The sequence below is a fragment of the Anopheles maculipalpis genome, chromosome 2RL (genome assembly GCF_943734695.1).
Source record: "Anopheles maculipalpis chromosome 2RL, idAnoMacuDA_375_x, whole genome shotgun sequence".
Classification (NCBI taxonomy): Eukaryota; Metazoa; Arthropoda; class Insecta; order Diptera; family Culicidae; genus Anopheles; species Anopheles maculipalpis.
This window is the reverse complement of record NC_064871.1, coordinates 44,433,529-44,447,731: the sequence shown is the minus strand read 5'-3', so window position 1 is coordinate 44,447,731 and position 14,203 is coordinate 44,433,529. Positions and strand designations below refer to the sequence as shown.

The 14,203-nt window shown below is 43.5% G+C and overlaps 2 protein-coding genes across 4 annotated transcripts in view; one reads left to right on the top strand and one right to left on the bottom strand.

The window, feature by feature from the left end:
* Positions 1-14,203, bottom strand: part of LOC126558958 (soma ferritin) — a 203,505-nt gene that overhangs the window by 90,751 nt on the left and 98,551 nt on the right. The gene's annotated exons all lie outside the window — the stretch shown is intronic.
* On the top strand, positions 5,859-13,177 carry LOC126558160 (cyclin-dependent kinase-like 4). 3 transcript variants are annotated; one of them, XM_050214123.1, is made up of 7 exons: positions 5,859-6,006; positions 10,624-10,692; positions 11,780-12,086; positions 12,165-12,330; positions 12,441-12,691; positions 12,758-12,853; positions 12,923-13,177. In XM_050214123.1, exons 1-7 carry the CDS (start codon positions 5,939-5,941, stop codon positions 13,175-13,177), a joined length of 1,212 nt encoding a protein of 403 aa, XP_050070080.1. In that variant the 5' UTR covers positions 5,859-5,938. The 3 variants fall into 3 exon arrangements, with proteins under 3 accessions (XP_050070080.1, XP_050070079.1, XP_050070081.1); XM_050214122.1 differs by having other exon boundaries at positions 11,750-12,086; XM_050214124.1 differs by lacking the exons at positions 5,859-6,006; positions 10,624-10,692 and having other exon boundaries at positions 11,559-12,086.

Sequence of the window (14,203 nt, the reverse complement as noted above, 5' to 3'; positions counted from 1 at the left end):
CGCGACTAAATGTTGTTGTTATCGTTTTCGTTATTTTCGGTTCTCTTTTTACGCGCGAGAGCCTCCGTCTGTTCTAATGCATTCTGCTTTAATATTGCGTTCGAAAGCACAGCTGCAAAGCACACCGCGAAATATATGCTCCCTCTGACTGGTTGTTTCTTCTGCTCTGCCACCGTTCACCACCGGATTTGCCAATCGGATTTCAACGGCGATCGCTCCACCAAAAATATGCTGCACAAAATGAGAAGCGCAATAGAGGGATCGGCTCGGGTGGGCTTTTTTTAATGTAGCACGGATGGAAGCTCTGTTTCTTTTTTTTCAACAACGGGTTCGCTGCGCATTCGCAAACTAATCACTTTGTACAACCTGCAATAAGGAAGGGAAAGAGAAAATAGAAAAATATATACTTTTTAAGTACGATCTTCATGTGATCTTTCGTCTACTAACTGTAATTTAAGGTTTTGAGATGAAAAAAATTGTTTTTTTTTTTGATAGTTGTTGGTGATCAGGAGCTTTGGGTTTTCCATCACTTTCACCACAACATTTAATTATTAGTTCTTATGCGTCATTTTGTATGCTTTAAATTAATTGAAATTAAAACATGGATGGTAATTCGTTTCTCTTCAATCGTATTTTTTAATAAGGTTTGCTTCGTTTAGGATATTATTCCATAATTTTATATTAATAGTTTAAAGAAGTGTATAACAATAATCCGGAAAGATTTAAAATACATTTTTGGTTGACTTGGATTTTGAGCGGGGAGTAATGGGTGAGCCTCTAGAATTTTTAACTCTCTGAAACCCTCCAAAGCCCAAAAAACATAGCTGGAATAGTTATAGAAGAAAAATTGGTGGTCATTGGTAAAAACATATCTGTTTTGGTTGCGTTAGAATTGCGCTTGGCAACGAGAAGTAAAGGCTTTTCAGAAGAGATTTTTTTAAAGGAAACGAGCCAAATTGGCTGATAATGTAGGGTTGACGGTCGACCCAACGGAACGGTAATACTTCATTTTCAACTTATAACAAATGTACTTCGTTAGCGTTTTTAATTATTCTTTCCAAAAAAACTGGTAATGTAAGTTTTATTATTTTAAATGAAATATTTTATAAATAATCGCCATAACATCACAAATGCAAAATGATTGTTTTGCGTTGTATATCAAAAAAAAAAAAATTACTATGGCCCTTTGGACGATGAGGCTTCTTCGACGTCACGGCAGTTTGATGGATAACCTTCGGCTTCCAATAACCTTCTGCTTCCAAGTCCATCTGGACCGTTCCCACGTAGCGAGGACTGGCTATCCAACTACGTGGTATCAGCAAGTTTAGTAGACCATCAGATGGCCGTTGTGACCTAGTGGAGAAGGTCGTTAAGCCAAGAAGAATGATACCGGTACCGGTCTTCACACAACAGGATCGGGAATCGATACCCATCCGTGCCATTTCTCTTCCGTAGTGAGTATTGACTATCGTAAGGTGTAGGTCTCTTGGTATACGAGAGAGATGCCTTGAACGACGAGGCATCTTCTGGACTCCGACTACGTCATGGGTCTTTTCAACCACATTGTTCAAAAGAGTAGTCTGTATGAGGAGGTGGTTGGTAAATGCATACGTTAAATCGAAATGTTATTAACTATGTGTGGTCATAATCTAAAAAAAAAAATCTGATTGCCTTGCATGCATGAGAATATTGGACAACTGATCAACTAATCTGGAAACATCTTCCCAAATTTTCTGATACACATTTGAGGTCACATTTGAAAAAAGGTAATGCCACACCTCCTACTAACAAGCAAGTCAAACTAGCCTGACAAGTATTTGAGCAAGAATGGGGAGTAGGCATATAAATAAGCGGCGCTTGAAATGCGTATTGATACATTTAAAGGGAAAAATGATACATTTAAAAGAATTTGATACGTTTTAAACATCTTTAGGGTGTTCCATTTTGATCGGACAAAATTCGAACTTTCTTTCATTACACTTGTTTTTGTGGGTGAAGTAGTAGGATTAGTAATTCGTGTGAAAAAGTGATTAACATATCCTTTTCTAGAACGCTCTTTCTTACGCACTTTATCACTACTTAAATGACTACGTGGCAGAATCGTTAAACGAGTTTTTGTTTACAGAAATGAAAAAGGCAGTAGTTGTTAACGACAGCGAAATTCCACTACAACCGAATGTTGTTTAGGAAGAATATGAACATTCCAATCCTCTGGCCATCTAACCCATTCTCCCAGCAAAGGCCCATCATCAATTCGTACTTTCTTTTCGACGAAAGCTTCGTGAATATCAAAGCTCAATTATCTAAAAAGGAAAGCGTTACAAAAATGCAAAATTATGGACGGAACATTCTGCCGCGGGCTTTGTCAACCCTTTTTTTCGCCTTAAGTGCTAATATATTACATCATCTGATAGGAATGTTTTTGTTTTTCGTCTTCTCTCCTTGAGGTGGTTTGGTTTGTTGTGTCTTACCACTAGCGCGCGTAGTTTCAAGTCAAACTTCAATCAGTTTTGGAGTGCGCGAGGAACTTGGTGCGGTATTTTTCACCCCCACGTAGTGGTCGTCGTCGTCGTTGTACACGTTTACAATCAGTCTTATCGTGTTTTACTGAGCGCACATGTGTGTTTGCACAGTTGGCTTCTTTTACCATTTTTTTTGTTGCTGTCCACTTATGCTTTTGTTTTGTTGCCTATCTATCTATCGGTCGGATGGCTGCTGCTATCGGGAGGGACTTGACGAAACGGATGGAACAAACGGAACAACAACTAGATTGCACAGCTTCAGCTTCCTGCAAACATTATCGTCGCTCGGATAGCTCGATACCAGGGGGACCCCCGGTCACGGTATATCCGCCAAAGGAAGGCCGTTTGCGTTTGCCAAGAAGTTCATTGATGCGTGTGTACGGGGGACCTATCTGATACCTGGCCGTCGTCTGTATCGCACCCTCGCACGCTCGTTTCTTTTCTATCGCGTGGTCTTTACTAATTTCTTTTACTCCCCCCCACCACATTGGGTATGTTTGTAGTTGCACAAGTACAGAGAGCGTCGTCCCACGAAGGGCAGACTTGAAGTTGGTGCTTGTGATGTGTGCGTCGTCGTATGTGCTCTGCTCGCGCTTCCCATTACCTTGCCGTCCGGAGGGGTTGGCGTCCTTCGGCAGTTTGATTCTTGTTTATACTTAACATCGATACGGCGAGGGCTTTTCATTGGTTTCGTCTCGAGGGCATACGTTGCTTGTACTTCCACAGCCACTACAGTACACGCTACGCCACGAAAAATGCGGCCTTTAATTTAGCTATACTGCTCCAGCTGAAAGGAAATAATGCAACCACAGCAAAAAAGCGTACGAAAATAGCACACATTTCCCATTTCTCTTTTATAACCCCGTTTTGGATTGAATCGCTTTCATCATCTCAAGCTAAATTTCATTTCAATTTTCCAATTCCCACCATCTAACGGAGGGCGCCTTCACCGGCGCGACTGATCGTGGGACGAAGCAAGTACCCAAACCGAAAAATTAGGACACACCACGGACAGCCGTACTTCTACCGGGCCGAACATAGGGTAGGGAGTATTCGGTCAGCATGTCGTGGGCATCGGTGTTTGCATCTTTAATTTGGCACACCGTTTAACACCCGGCGCTGGTAGAAAAAGCGCCTATTATTCTCACATCGAAATGCCTCCAAATTTGACACATCTGGGATTTTCCAGCAAGTATGCAAACTGAACCAGAACACGATAAGTGGGTACTATGGCAATTTGCATTATGTTGTTGTTTGCCTAGAACTAGCTGAGATCCTTTGATGCTTATCTGTGTGTCAATTAGAATCTGATCCCTGTGGTCAGATGCTCCTTTTATTAAAGCAACAAACACTAAACAATGCAACTCCTCGATGCTTCTCCAAAATTTCACAAGCAGCTACGAAGTTTTCCGCATTTTTTTTTCTACGATACGCGTGCGGTAGGTGCGCATGCAGTATCGGCGATAGCTTTATTACGTACCTTCTTCCTTTACTGCATACCTTAGCGGTACAGTTGACTGAACGAGATTTTACCAAACATTCAGGTACCCGTTTTTTTTTGTTACTTTGCCACAAAACTAACGCACAAAAACCACGCAGCTTCCTTCTATTAGTCACGTTTGTTGTTGAGCGTGTGGGGTTGTTGTTTTTTTTTTAGTGTTTGCTTCGGGGGAAGAAAAACATATTCGATAGATGGTCGGCGCACTGTCAAGCGAAATCAGCTGATTGAAAAATTACCCCGTTTTGATTTGACAGCTGCTGTCAAATAATGCACCGAGGAATATTTGTGCCCACGCAGCACAAAACACGATTGCGAGAGTACACTTCAAACCAATCGTTGGAAAAGTTTGTTAGTTTGTGCAGTACAAACACTGGAAGAAATAATTTTAATAGTTTGTACAATTTGAAAGATTATTCGTGTATTACATGCACTGGTACAGTATTATTTACGAACTGTGTAGTTTTCACAGGACAAGGTCAAGCATCGAATCCTGAATGGATGGCTCTCCCTGTTGTCTTGACCGACTATCCAACCACGAGTAGAACAAGTCAAGAAATCCACTAAATGCATCCCTCGAATCCCTCCTAGATCCCTCGAAGAAGTAGAGCAATAGAAGAAGAGAAAGAAAAGAACGCTTGAAATCTCCATGGAAAAAGTCTCCCTTATAATTCATTACCATCCCGTCATGATCAATTGTAAATAAAAATAAATAAATTCATTATCATCCTTTTTATGCCTTCTAAACCTGCTAAATGCACACTATCTCATCTATCGTATCGATCTGCATTCAGGATAATGATGGATTGACAATCATAAATAATAAATAAAAAAATCCTTAGATACACGCCCCACTATCATGGGACACACACACACGTGTCGAAAAATGGCGGGTCACGAACATTATTTACAGCTTCTGGATTCCCGGTCCGTCAACTGCTGTCCGTACCGCACAACACTAATGAATCCGACGACGTACCACCAGCAGTGCTAACACCAGCGTGTTTTGGTCCGGAACTACAGACCCTAAACATGCGCACCAACCTCACCGCCCAGGCCAACCGGAATGGAGCAGTGAATTTGTTTTGTTTTTCACCGTTGCCATGGTGAAAGTGTTGAGTTTTCGGAAGGGTGGTTTTCTTCGGCTTTCATAGACTCACAGCAGGTACGGAGGATTCTGGTCCGTGGCTGGACGTGTACATTTACAAAAGACGTACATTCGAGGAGTACACGACAAGCAGGCCATCCAAACGTGTTATAATCGCTGGATTTGCGGAAAAGTACGCCAAAAGTTGCTAAAATATTCACATACCCGAAAGAAAAGGAAAACCACAACGTTTGTGGTCATACTACGGTTACACGCTCGGACTCGTTTCGCTCGAGAAGTACTTAGTGCGGTTATACATGTGGTGTTTGTGTTGCGCTAATGCACTTCTTCTTGATGTTCAGCTAGTTGACGTACGTACCCGTGCCACCACCGCGATCGATTTTTGCCTCATTGAATTCTGCACTACGTAAGGACGAGCGCGAAAGTGTAGTTTGTGGTTTATCACTGTCCGTAAAGCGAGCCTGGTAAGCGGAAACAGTTGCTTACAGATGGAAGGAATAGTTGGTCAGATCTTAACATACGCCCGAAGGACCTAGCAAAACCCACCAGTTAGTGATGCCAGTGATCGTAATCAGTGTATAGAGAGCTCACCCGAAGATAGTATAAGTGTCGGGTACTTCTTTCGGATGGTAATATCTAGTTCCAAACTACATAAACTACAGTGGAAGAAGGTTCTTCTTCATCCGGATTCATCCGGAGCTACACTCGAAGACCAAGGATCGCAACACAGGCCCGATACTGGAAATCAAACGTAACACGAATACAACCCATCCACAACCCGCAACCAACGGTACCAACGTGGCGGTCCGTATGGACAAATGGTTCGGGGAGAAACGGTTGTGGTTGTTTGGTAATCATTTACCGCTACTACCACGCAGGTAAGCCATTTTCGTGCTTTTCCTTAAGATGTGATGTGTGACATCATGTCGCACAAGAGCGCCGATATTTAGTGTGCTCTGATCCACACACTCTTAGTACATTCGGTGTTTAAGTATACTTTAGCCGTAGGTCTCATAATCACATAAAGTGGGACTCAAACAATCTTGTCCAAATTAGTAGTGCTTGTTACCGAAAAGTCCTACCAACCGAACGTGCTAGTTGCACACCAGGCCAACATTTCCGGTAGCTAAGGATAATTGAGGGCGAAGGCGTGCAGTGCTTTGAACTCGAACCGGAGCTCTTCCAACGGAACATAAGTAGGCTGGGAAAACCTTTTGGAGAAAATGAGATGGAGAAAGAGCGGCAGAGAAAGAAAATATCCTTCTCTCTCTGACGAGAGTGAGAAAGCATAAAAGGTTGCACCGGATGAGCGGGAGAAAGACCCTGTTGGAAGCTCTGTAAAGAGTTATTTATGATGGGTTCAATTTTTCCAAGTTCGCCCTGCTCGTCCTGCAAAACTGGTCGATTCTTCAGGATTGGCACTGTACACCGAATCCATTTGTTTGCGTTTGGCGGAAGAGATAGGGCATTGAAAGCGAAATTATGAATGGCAAAGTAAAAAAAATAAAAATAAACACGGTGGAGACCCGCGGAATCGCTGCTCCAACGCATCAAACAACCGTTCCGTTTTCAATAGTTATTGTGTGCGCGTCCGCGTGTGTTTTGTTGTTTTTTTTTTTTACTTTCAACTTTATTTTTGGATTGATTTTGCAAACATATGTATCAGTGTCAGTCTATTGTTGCACGCGAATCGCGTGCTACGGCGGATCGGGAATCCATTTATTGATCGGTATTAATAAGTCCATCCCCACCAACAACGGGGATCCACCAAAGGATCTATTTCCGGCCGGGGAAAGTGGGTGGTGTAATGACTGGCGCACCGGTACCACCGTTCGTGGGTGCAGTGGTCGTCGCCGGTGGTACCACAGTGGTCGATGGGTTTTCCGGTACGACGGTGGTTCCGTCGGCCATGATGTAGACGGTGTCCGCAAACACGATCGATAGATTGTTGATTGTATCGGCCGTGATCGAGGTGGCACCCTCCGGGAGCAGGATGTCCATGTTCTTCTGGGCACCCAGGTTCGACTGGAAGCTTATGGGAAGTGGGCTTGCCACCGTGAAAGGGGCAGCAACAGCAACCAGAAGTACCGATGCAACGAGGAACAGCTTGGCGGCCATCTTGGAATGTTTGGAGCGGAGAACTGTTTGCGTGTATAGAGTACAACTGTGAGAAACGATGTGACAACATAGGCAGACACCACTTGACCATTTATATCGTTAGGCAAGAGTTCGACAGGATATAAGGGCAGGGGCCTTATCTTGCTCCGTCTTGCCGGACATTACTAATCGCATGACAAAATCGCGAAAGACATACTGTGGCAATGGGGGAGCACATGATGTATCACAACTCCACAACAGCCAGAACAATGTTGGTTGGATTTGGACATTTTTTTTTGACTGGGCCTTCTTTGTATGACCATCCAGCAAGAGGAACTAATGTGAGTAGTAGCTGGATTACTAATCACCGGAAATATGAAAACGATTCTCGTTCGGCAGCAGCACACAGGTGAATCACACTAAAAATACTGCGGCACACGGGCCGCTTCTTCTTTCTACTTTTGTTCGGAAGTAACCATTTCTTCTTCCCAAGGGTATGTACCGGTATTGATTTGATTTAGTGTCTTCTCCGGACATGTTCATTCGGACTGGTTGGTACAACTCATGTACGGTAGTTGATTGATGGGTGTCGCGTCCAGAATTAATGACCTAGATTAGCGGAACACAAATAGCCAACTAGCAAGAACACACATTCCAGCCGATACCTAACCATCATTGGCGTTTAAACGTTTCAATGTCACCAACGGAATCAACCGACTGCCGACTATTGAGTAATTGCAGATTGAATGCTGACATTGAATGGCCTGTTAAACCTGCTTACTGCATTATGAAGAGGTTTGTGGGTTTCTTTTCATACTTTAACTTCAACGGGATTTTCGATTTGCTGATTTAATGAATGAATGATCTGATTCAGTTCACGATCATGAGTTACTGGTTACAATTTTGTTTAATTGCTTATCTGCTGATTTGATCATATCATTTGCCGGGTTTTGAACTTTGAATTGGAGTCACTAACCTTTCTAGATGACACATCGACGTCTTTACTCTACTTCAATTTGGTATCGTCATGCCTCTGTCCATGTTCAGTCATGCCCAAAACATCCTTCTTCTTGTTATTATTATAAGGGACTATGATTGCAAGAATTCTTGGCTGGTGCCAGTTCTGACTTCCCCGATTTATGTTACTCGCAGTTGTGACTTCTTGAGCCATAGGAAAAAAGCCAATTTTACTTTGTTGTACATATGCGGTTACGGTGCGCCGTAGGATCGGATCATAGGATCACAAAGGAGGCTAAAATTCCCCGCATTATTCTCTCAAATGCAACTAATAGCATATGGCCAATTGTGGACAAAGTCAATACGTAAGAAGCATATGGGAGTACACAACACTACTGTACAGATTTAGTTACGTTCGTTACATCCAATTTTTTAAAGTGGAGAAGTTTTATCATTTTTCTATTTATTTGAGGCTTTAAGTTTTAAAAACATCATTCGCATCTCAGAAGTTCTGTCGTACTCCAATGCATACATAACAAAATGGACTGATTAAAACGACTTTTCATTCGACAAATTTTTCTTAATGGCTTTCTAAGTCATGCCGGTTATCTAATGCAGTGGTGGATTTGGTCCCTCGGAAGCCCTAAACGGAATGGAAATTGGGGCCCCTATCACATAGAGCTTCTTTGTGCATTCGAGAGGGCCATCCGCGGTCATTTATTCCGTTTACCATTAAACCACTTGCTTGATTTGAGATTTGAACCCTGGTCCTACCGTGTGAAGACTGGAACCTCTGATGCAACGATCGTAAGGCTCTGAGGCGTCGTAAAAATTTAATAATTCCATGGCCGACGTGACCTAAAAGGTTTTTTTTATTCATAAGGGACGGCCAGGCTGTATTTCTGTGACCTTAAAGGTTGTTAAGTCAAGAAGAGTTGAATAAATATTTAAGGTTCTAGCTAACTGCCGAGAAGTCTGAGGCGGTAACGGAGGCAGGTTTTAAAATTGCAGGACAAATTATCGCATTTCATCATCAACGTCTGCTCATAATCTGGATCATTTTTTTTTGTAAAAGACCACAGTGTAATATATAATACGACATTACATTACACAGGTTGCTTGGTCTCTGCTTGTTGCCTTGGTTCGCTAACACAATAACTTCTAGCGTCTACTCGATCCTTTGTTGGTTTTATTTTCATACAAAGGAGAAATGTAAACAAATCATCATGAATGGCCAAAAACTTCTGTAACTCTTGAAGTTAGTGGCAGTAATCCTTTTACAGTTTCGCTTTTAACTGATTCCGTTTAACAAAGGATACAGTAAGGTCATACATAATGGCGATGTTACAGAAACTATCTCACCTTACAGATTATCATTTTCCTTTCAATATTTATGACTGTAACTCATTGAGTCTGAGGTTTCCTGAAGCTACAGCTTCAGGAAACAAACATCAATATTTACTCATTTATATGAGGTCGTCTTGATCAATTAAGATTTGGTACTTGATTTATGGTGAGTTTTTGTGAGTTTGCTTAGAAATTCCCGATTTACATTATAACCTTTCCCAAATTCATCTCATAAAATTATCTCCATAATACTTATTTAGTTTGTGGAAAGAAAGTAAAAAGGCAGCTTTGTAAATATGAACCTCAAAACAACTTACATGTATCATTCATCCAACAGCAACCGTATCGTACCCGCGAACGAACAGTTTCGCCCGTTAACGAGTGTTTTAGTTTTTGACCTTAAACGATTACTTAAACATGGCGTGTAGAAAAGTTTTCTCGTACCGCTCGTAAAATCGATCCGAAACTAAGCTCTCCGAAAGGTCAAACCTTAAATGCCCGGGATGAGGATACTTGCAACCATCCTACTGGCCCACTGTACGTAGCTGTAGCGTCATACTAAGACGGCTTCTACCATGCCGGCAAATTATAGGCTCGTACTATAGCACCTTCTGTTACGCGTACACGGCTACACTACTTGGCGTGATAATTATTGCCGATAAAAATCACCCTGTTCGCCGGATTGGTGCGAGGAGCGTACTATGACCTTCTTTTCATATGCGATTGATTGGTATTTAAACAGCTCTAGCTAAACAGTTTCTTTAATGGATTAGGAGTAATTAAAGTTCCTGGGAGTCGTGGATGCTCCCAGTTCTTGGGAACTTCATACTAAGATTTTCCTGTTGTTGGTATAGAATATGCATCCGCTTTTTATTTCCAATAGAGATCATATTAATGCCCATCCTTTTGTGTAGAGTAATAACAGACAGAAGTAATGTAAGTGTAGTAAAGTATGTATCAATCCAACGAGGGGCAATTGTTGAACTATGTTGAATTAAGAAATTGAAAAGTCGTAACTGCACTGTACCTTTTTTCTACGTTCGCTCGTCATATTTAATGAAATATTCATTTCCTCCCGCCTTCTTCGTCCACAGCAATCTACCCTTCCGATGGACATCCGGCGAGTCAAAAGCAGAAGGAGTTATCAAAGCCATACAGGAAAGGTAAGACAAATGTCACGTTTACGTCTAGCAAGGTTCTGGCCCCAGACGACAAAGTACGGAGCGCGAGAGTGTATCGTCAAGGGTGGGGTGGAAGGAAAGGATTGTTTCCTGGTTGTAACGAAACTGCTCCATGACGACATAACCACAACACCACCGTACCGTACGCGTGGGTAATTGAACAACCGCACCGCATTAGTAACCGCAGAACTGTTCCACAAGGGAACTTTTCACCGGAGGTCCGTTGGTGGACCTCGATCGGTATCGATTTTAGTTCGCTGTCCAATCTTTCCCAATGTGCTAACGAAAACCGTCCAAGTTGTTCTCTCTAGTAGTGGGGCACTCCATTCGGTTCTTTCTGACCACTGCGTGATGATAAGGTTCAACATGTATGTACGCTACCGTTAGCTGAGTAGAAGTCCTTGTAGTTAGAGAGCTTTACGTATTTGAGTAACGAAGAACTAGGGAGAATTTGTGTGTGTAATTCGGGTTTTACTCACTCCCTGACATTGAAGAGGGCCAACGGCCCGGTGCGGACCTCGCATCAACCCAAGGCTAGTGCCAAACATTTGCGTTCGATTCGAAGGACTCGTGTGAAGAATTCGTCGTCCGCGCACCTTCTGACCAGTGTATGGCTTAGCCCAACGAAACAGGGACCACTCATGTTCTCGCTCTTTCGGAAAGGAATCTTCCTGAAGCAATCATAGACCAACAGTGTTTGTGTGTGTGTGTGCGAGTGTACCCACAAAGAGAGTCTCATTCAGTTCAAGAAAGGGAACGGGAAAAAAATTACTGGTCAGGCGATTTTTCCATTTAGCGATTTTTGGGGTCCATCGCTGGACTCACGGTCTGGCTTAGTGAGCCGTCGCAGTTCAAGTTGGAGAATGTTCCAGGGAACATTCGCTATCGTTCGCTCGCGTACGATCCTATACGAGCAAATTCCCGAGCCAAAGTCCTGCAACGGCTGCTGTTGCACCGTGGTGTCCCATCCTTTAGAGCCCGATTGGCCGGGAAGCTGTATCCAACCGTCCCCACTTATCGACAACCCCGCTTACGGCAGCATGTTCGTCCTGTCGACACTCTTTTCCAGATCGCGCGGCAGCAGTAGAATGGATCGGTACGAAAAGCTCAGCCGGCTGGGCGAAGGTTCGTACGGGGTGGTGTACAAATGTCGCGACCGGGAGACGGGTTCGCTCGTTGCGGTCAAACGCTTCGTCGAGTCGGAGGATGATCCGGCCATACGCAAGATAGCGCTACGCGAGATACGCCTGCTGAAGAACCTGAAGCATCCAAACCTGGTGTGCCTGCTGGAGGTGTTTCGGCGAAAGCGCCGACTGCATTTGGTGTTTGAGTTTTGCGAGCACACGGTTCTGCACGAACTAGAGCGACATCCGGAGGTACGTGCGAGTGGTGATGAGGAAGAAATTGAAGTACTGGTAGTTAACGATAGTTGTTTACTGTCCTCTCAATATCAGGGTTGTCCCGATAATCTAACAAAGCAGATTACGTACCAAACGATACAGGGCGTCGCCTACTGTCACAAACAGGGCTGTCTTCATCGGGACATCAAGCCGGAAAATATTCTGCTCACCGCTCAGGGACAGGTGAAGCTGTGTGATTTTGGTTTCGCACGAATGCTTAGTAAGTATACGCCTAGTAACACATCTAGTAGGCTACTGCTGCCAGTGTGGAGTGCTTCTTTGTTATACAACCTGATGATTATTGCTTTTCTGCTTGTTTGTGTTTTATAGGTCCCGGTGAAAATTATACAGACTATGTAGCAACCCGATGGTACAGAGCACCGGAACTGCTGGTCGGAGACACACAGTACGGTACACCGGTGGATGTGTGGGCTATCGGGTGTGTGTTTGCGGAGCTGGTACGCGGTGATGCCCTCTGGCCTGGGCGCAGTGATGTCGATCAGCTCTATCTGATTCGACGCACCCTTGGCGATCTTCTACCTCGGCATCTGGCCATTTTCAATCAAAATGAATTCTTTAAGGTAAGTGTGCCAAAGGCCAAAAATGTGAGAATCTGTAAAAACTACTCTAAAATATCCCTTTTGCAGGGTATAACGCTTCCAGTGCCACCGACACTGGAAACACTCGAAGCCAAGATGCCATCACGTACCTTAGCAAATCCGTTGATGATGGATTTTCTGAAGGTAAGCTATAGCGTGTTATCAGCCCGAGGCGCTCTCTCGACACCCTATCTTCATTACCCCTTTTTCCAGAAATGTTTGGACAAAGATCCAGCCAAACGCTGGTCCTGCGAGCGATTGGCGACGCATCAGTACTTCGAGGACTACATCACCAAACAGAAGGAGATCGAGCAGACGATTACGCTCGAACAGAAGCAGACGGGCAACCGGGAGCTCAAGCCGAAAACTTCAAACACTTCGCTCCCGCAGCTACCTGGCACCCAGGAGTCACGTGTACCGCAGAAGAATCTTTTCCTACGGTCCGACCACCATTTGCCAACCATATAAAAAGCAACGCTTTCGGTCTTGCTTGCGTTGATGCAGCAACTGTGCAGCAACAGAGACTCGCTGATTGTTTGGTCAGCTGTACTTGGCTTGTGTCTACGTATGGGGGCCGCGTGGACTGTTCCAAATGAGGGAAAAGCATCAGCATCACTAGCAGCAGCAGCAGCAGCAAGATACGTTCTTGTCAGTTGTACTTTGTTCTGTTATGCCTCTGTTACTGTCCATTCTTTCATTTCCTTTCGTTTTGTTCAATGCGCAACATCTTGACAGGACTGAATAAAATATTTAACTGCAATGATATTAAGTAAAAAGTATCTTCAATATATGGATGAATCTATAAAACTGCTATTGTAGGATTGTAGTAAGTTGTGTTAGGACCAGCTACCAATAATTCTATGACTTGGCTTAGTAACAGTTGCAGCATGAAATCTAAATCATAGAGACTTCTAGGATTCCTGGGCTCAACATTAAAAGTGAGCTCTTGATATTTTGAACGCCGTCCAACTCTTGCTAATAGACATGCCAAGCAAACTGATATTACAGTCAGATTTTGGTTATTCACCAGTACAGGTACAGTCTTGACGAAATTGATGAAAACAGACTTTTACCGCGTTATTTTGCTCTTAACGCGAGCAGACCTTTCCGGGTATGCTATAAGCTCCACATACCCTTTGCGGCGCAAGTTTTGACATTAACTGTGTCGTGGCTAAATGATACATATATTTTGCTCTTCAATTTTCGATGTGAACGCAGTAACGGTACTGTCGTGGCAGGTTCGTGAGCACGGTGTTTCTTATGTTCATGCCCAAATATGGCATGAGGTTGCCTGGGCGATTTATGCCCAAACTTTCCTAATTTCATAGCCTTATTTTCTCATGAACTTTTAATCCTAGGACACGCCTGCTTCCTCGGGAACTTACTCTTCGTACAGGGTCTTCTTATACTAATAATGCCACAAACGCATGATCACTCACGCATATCGGCAGCTGTCTGGGAGTAGCTACTAAAGCTTTTGGCAGCACCACTACG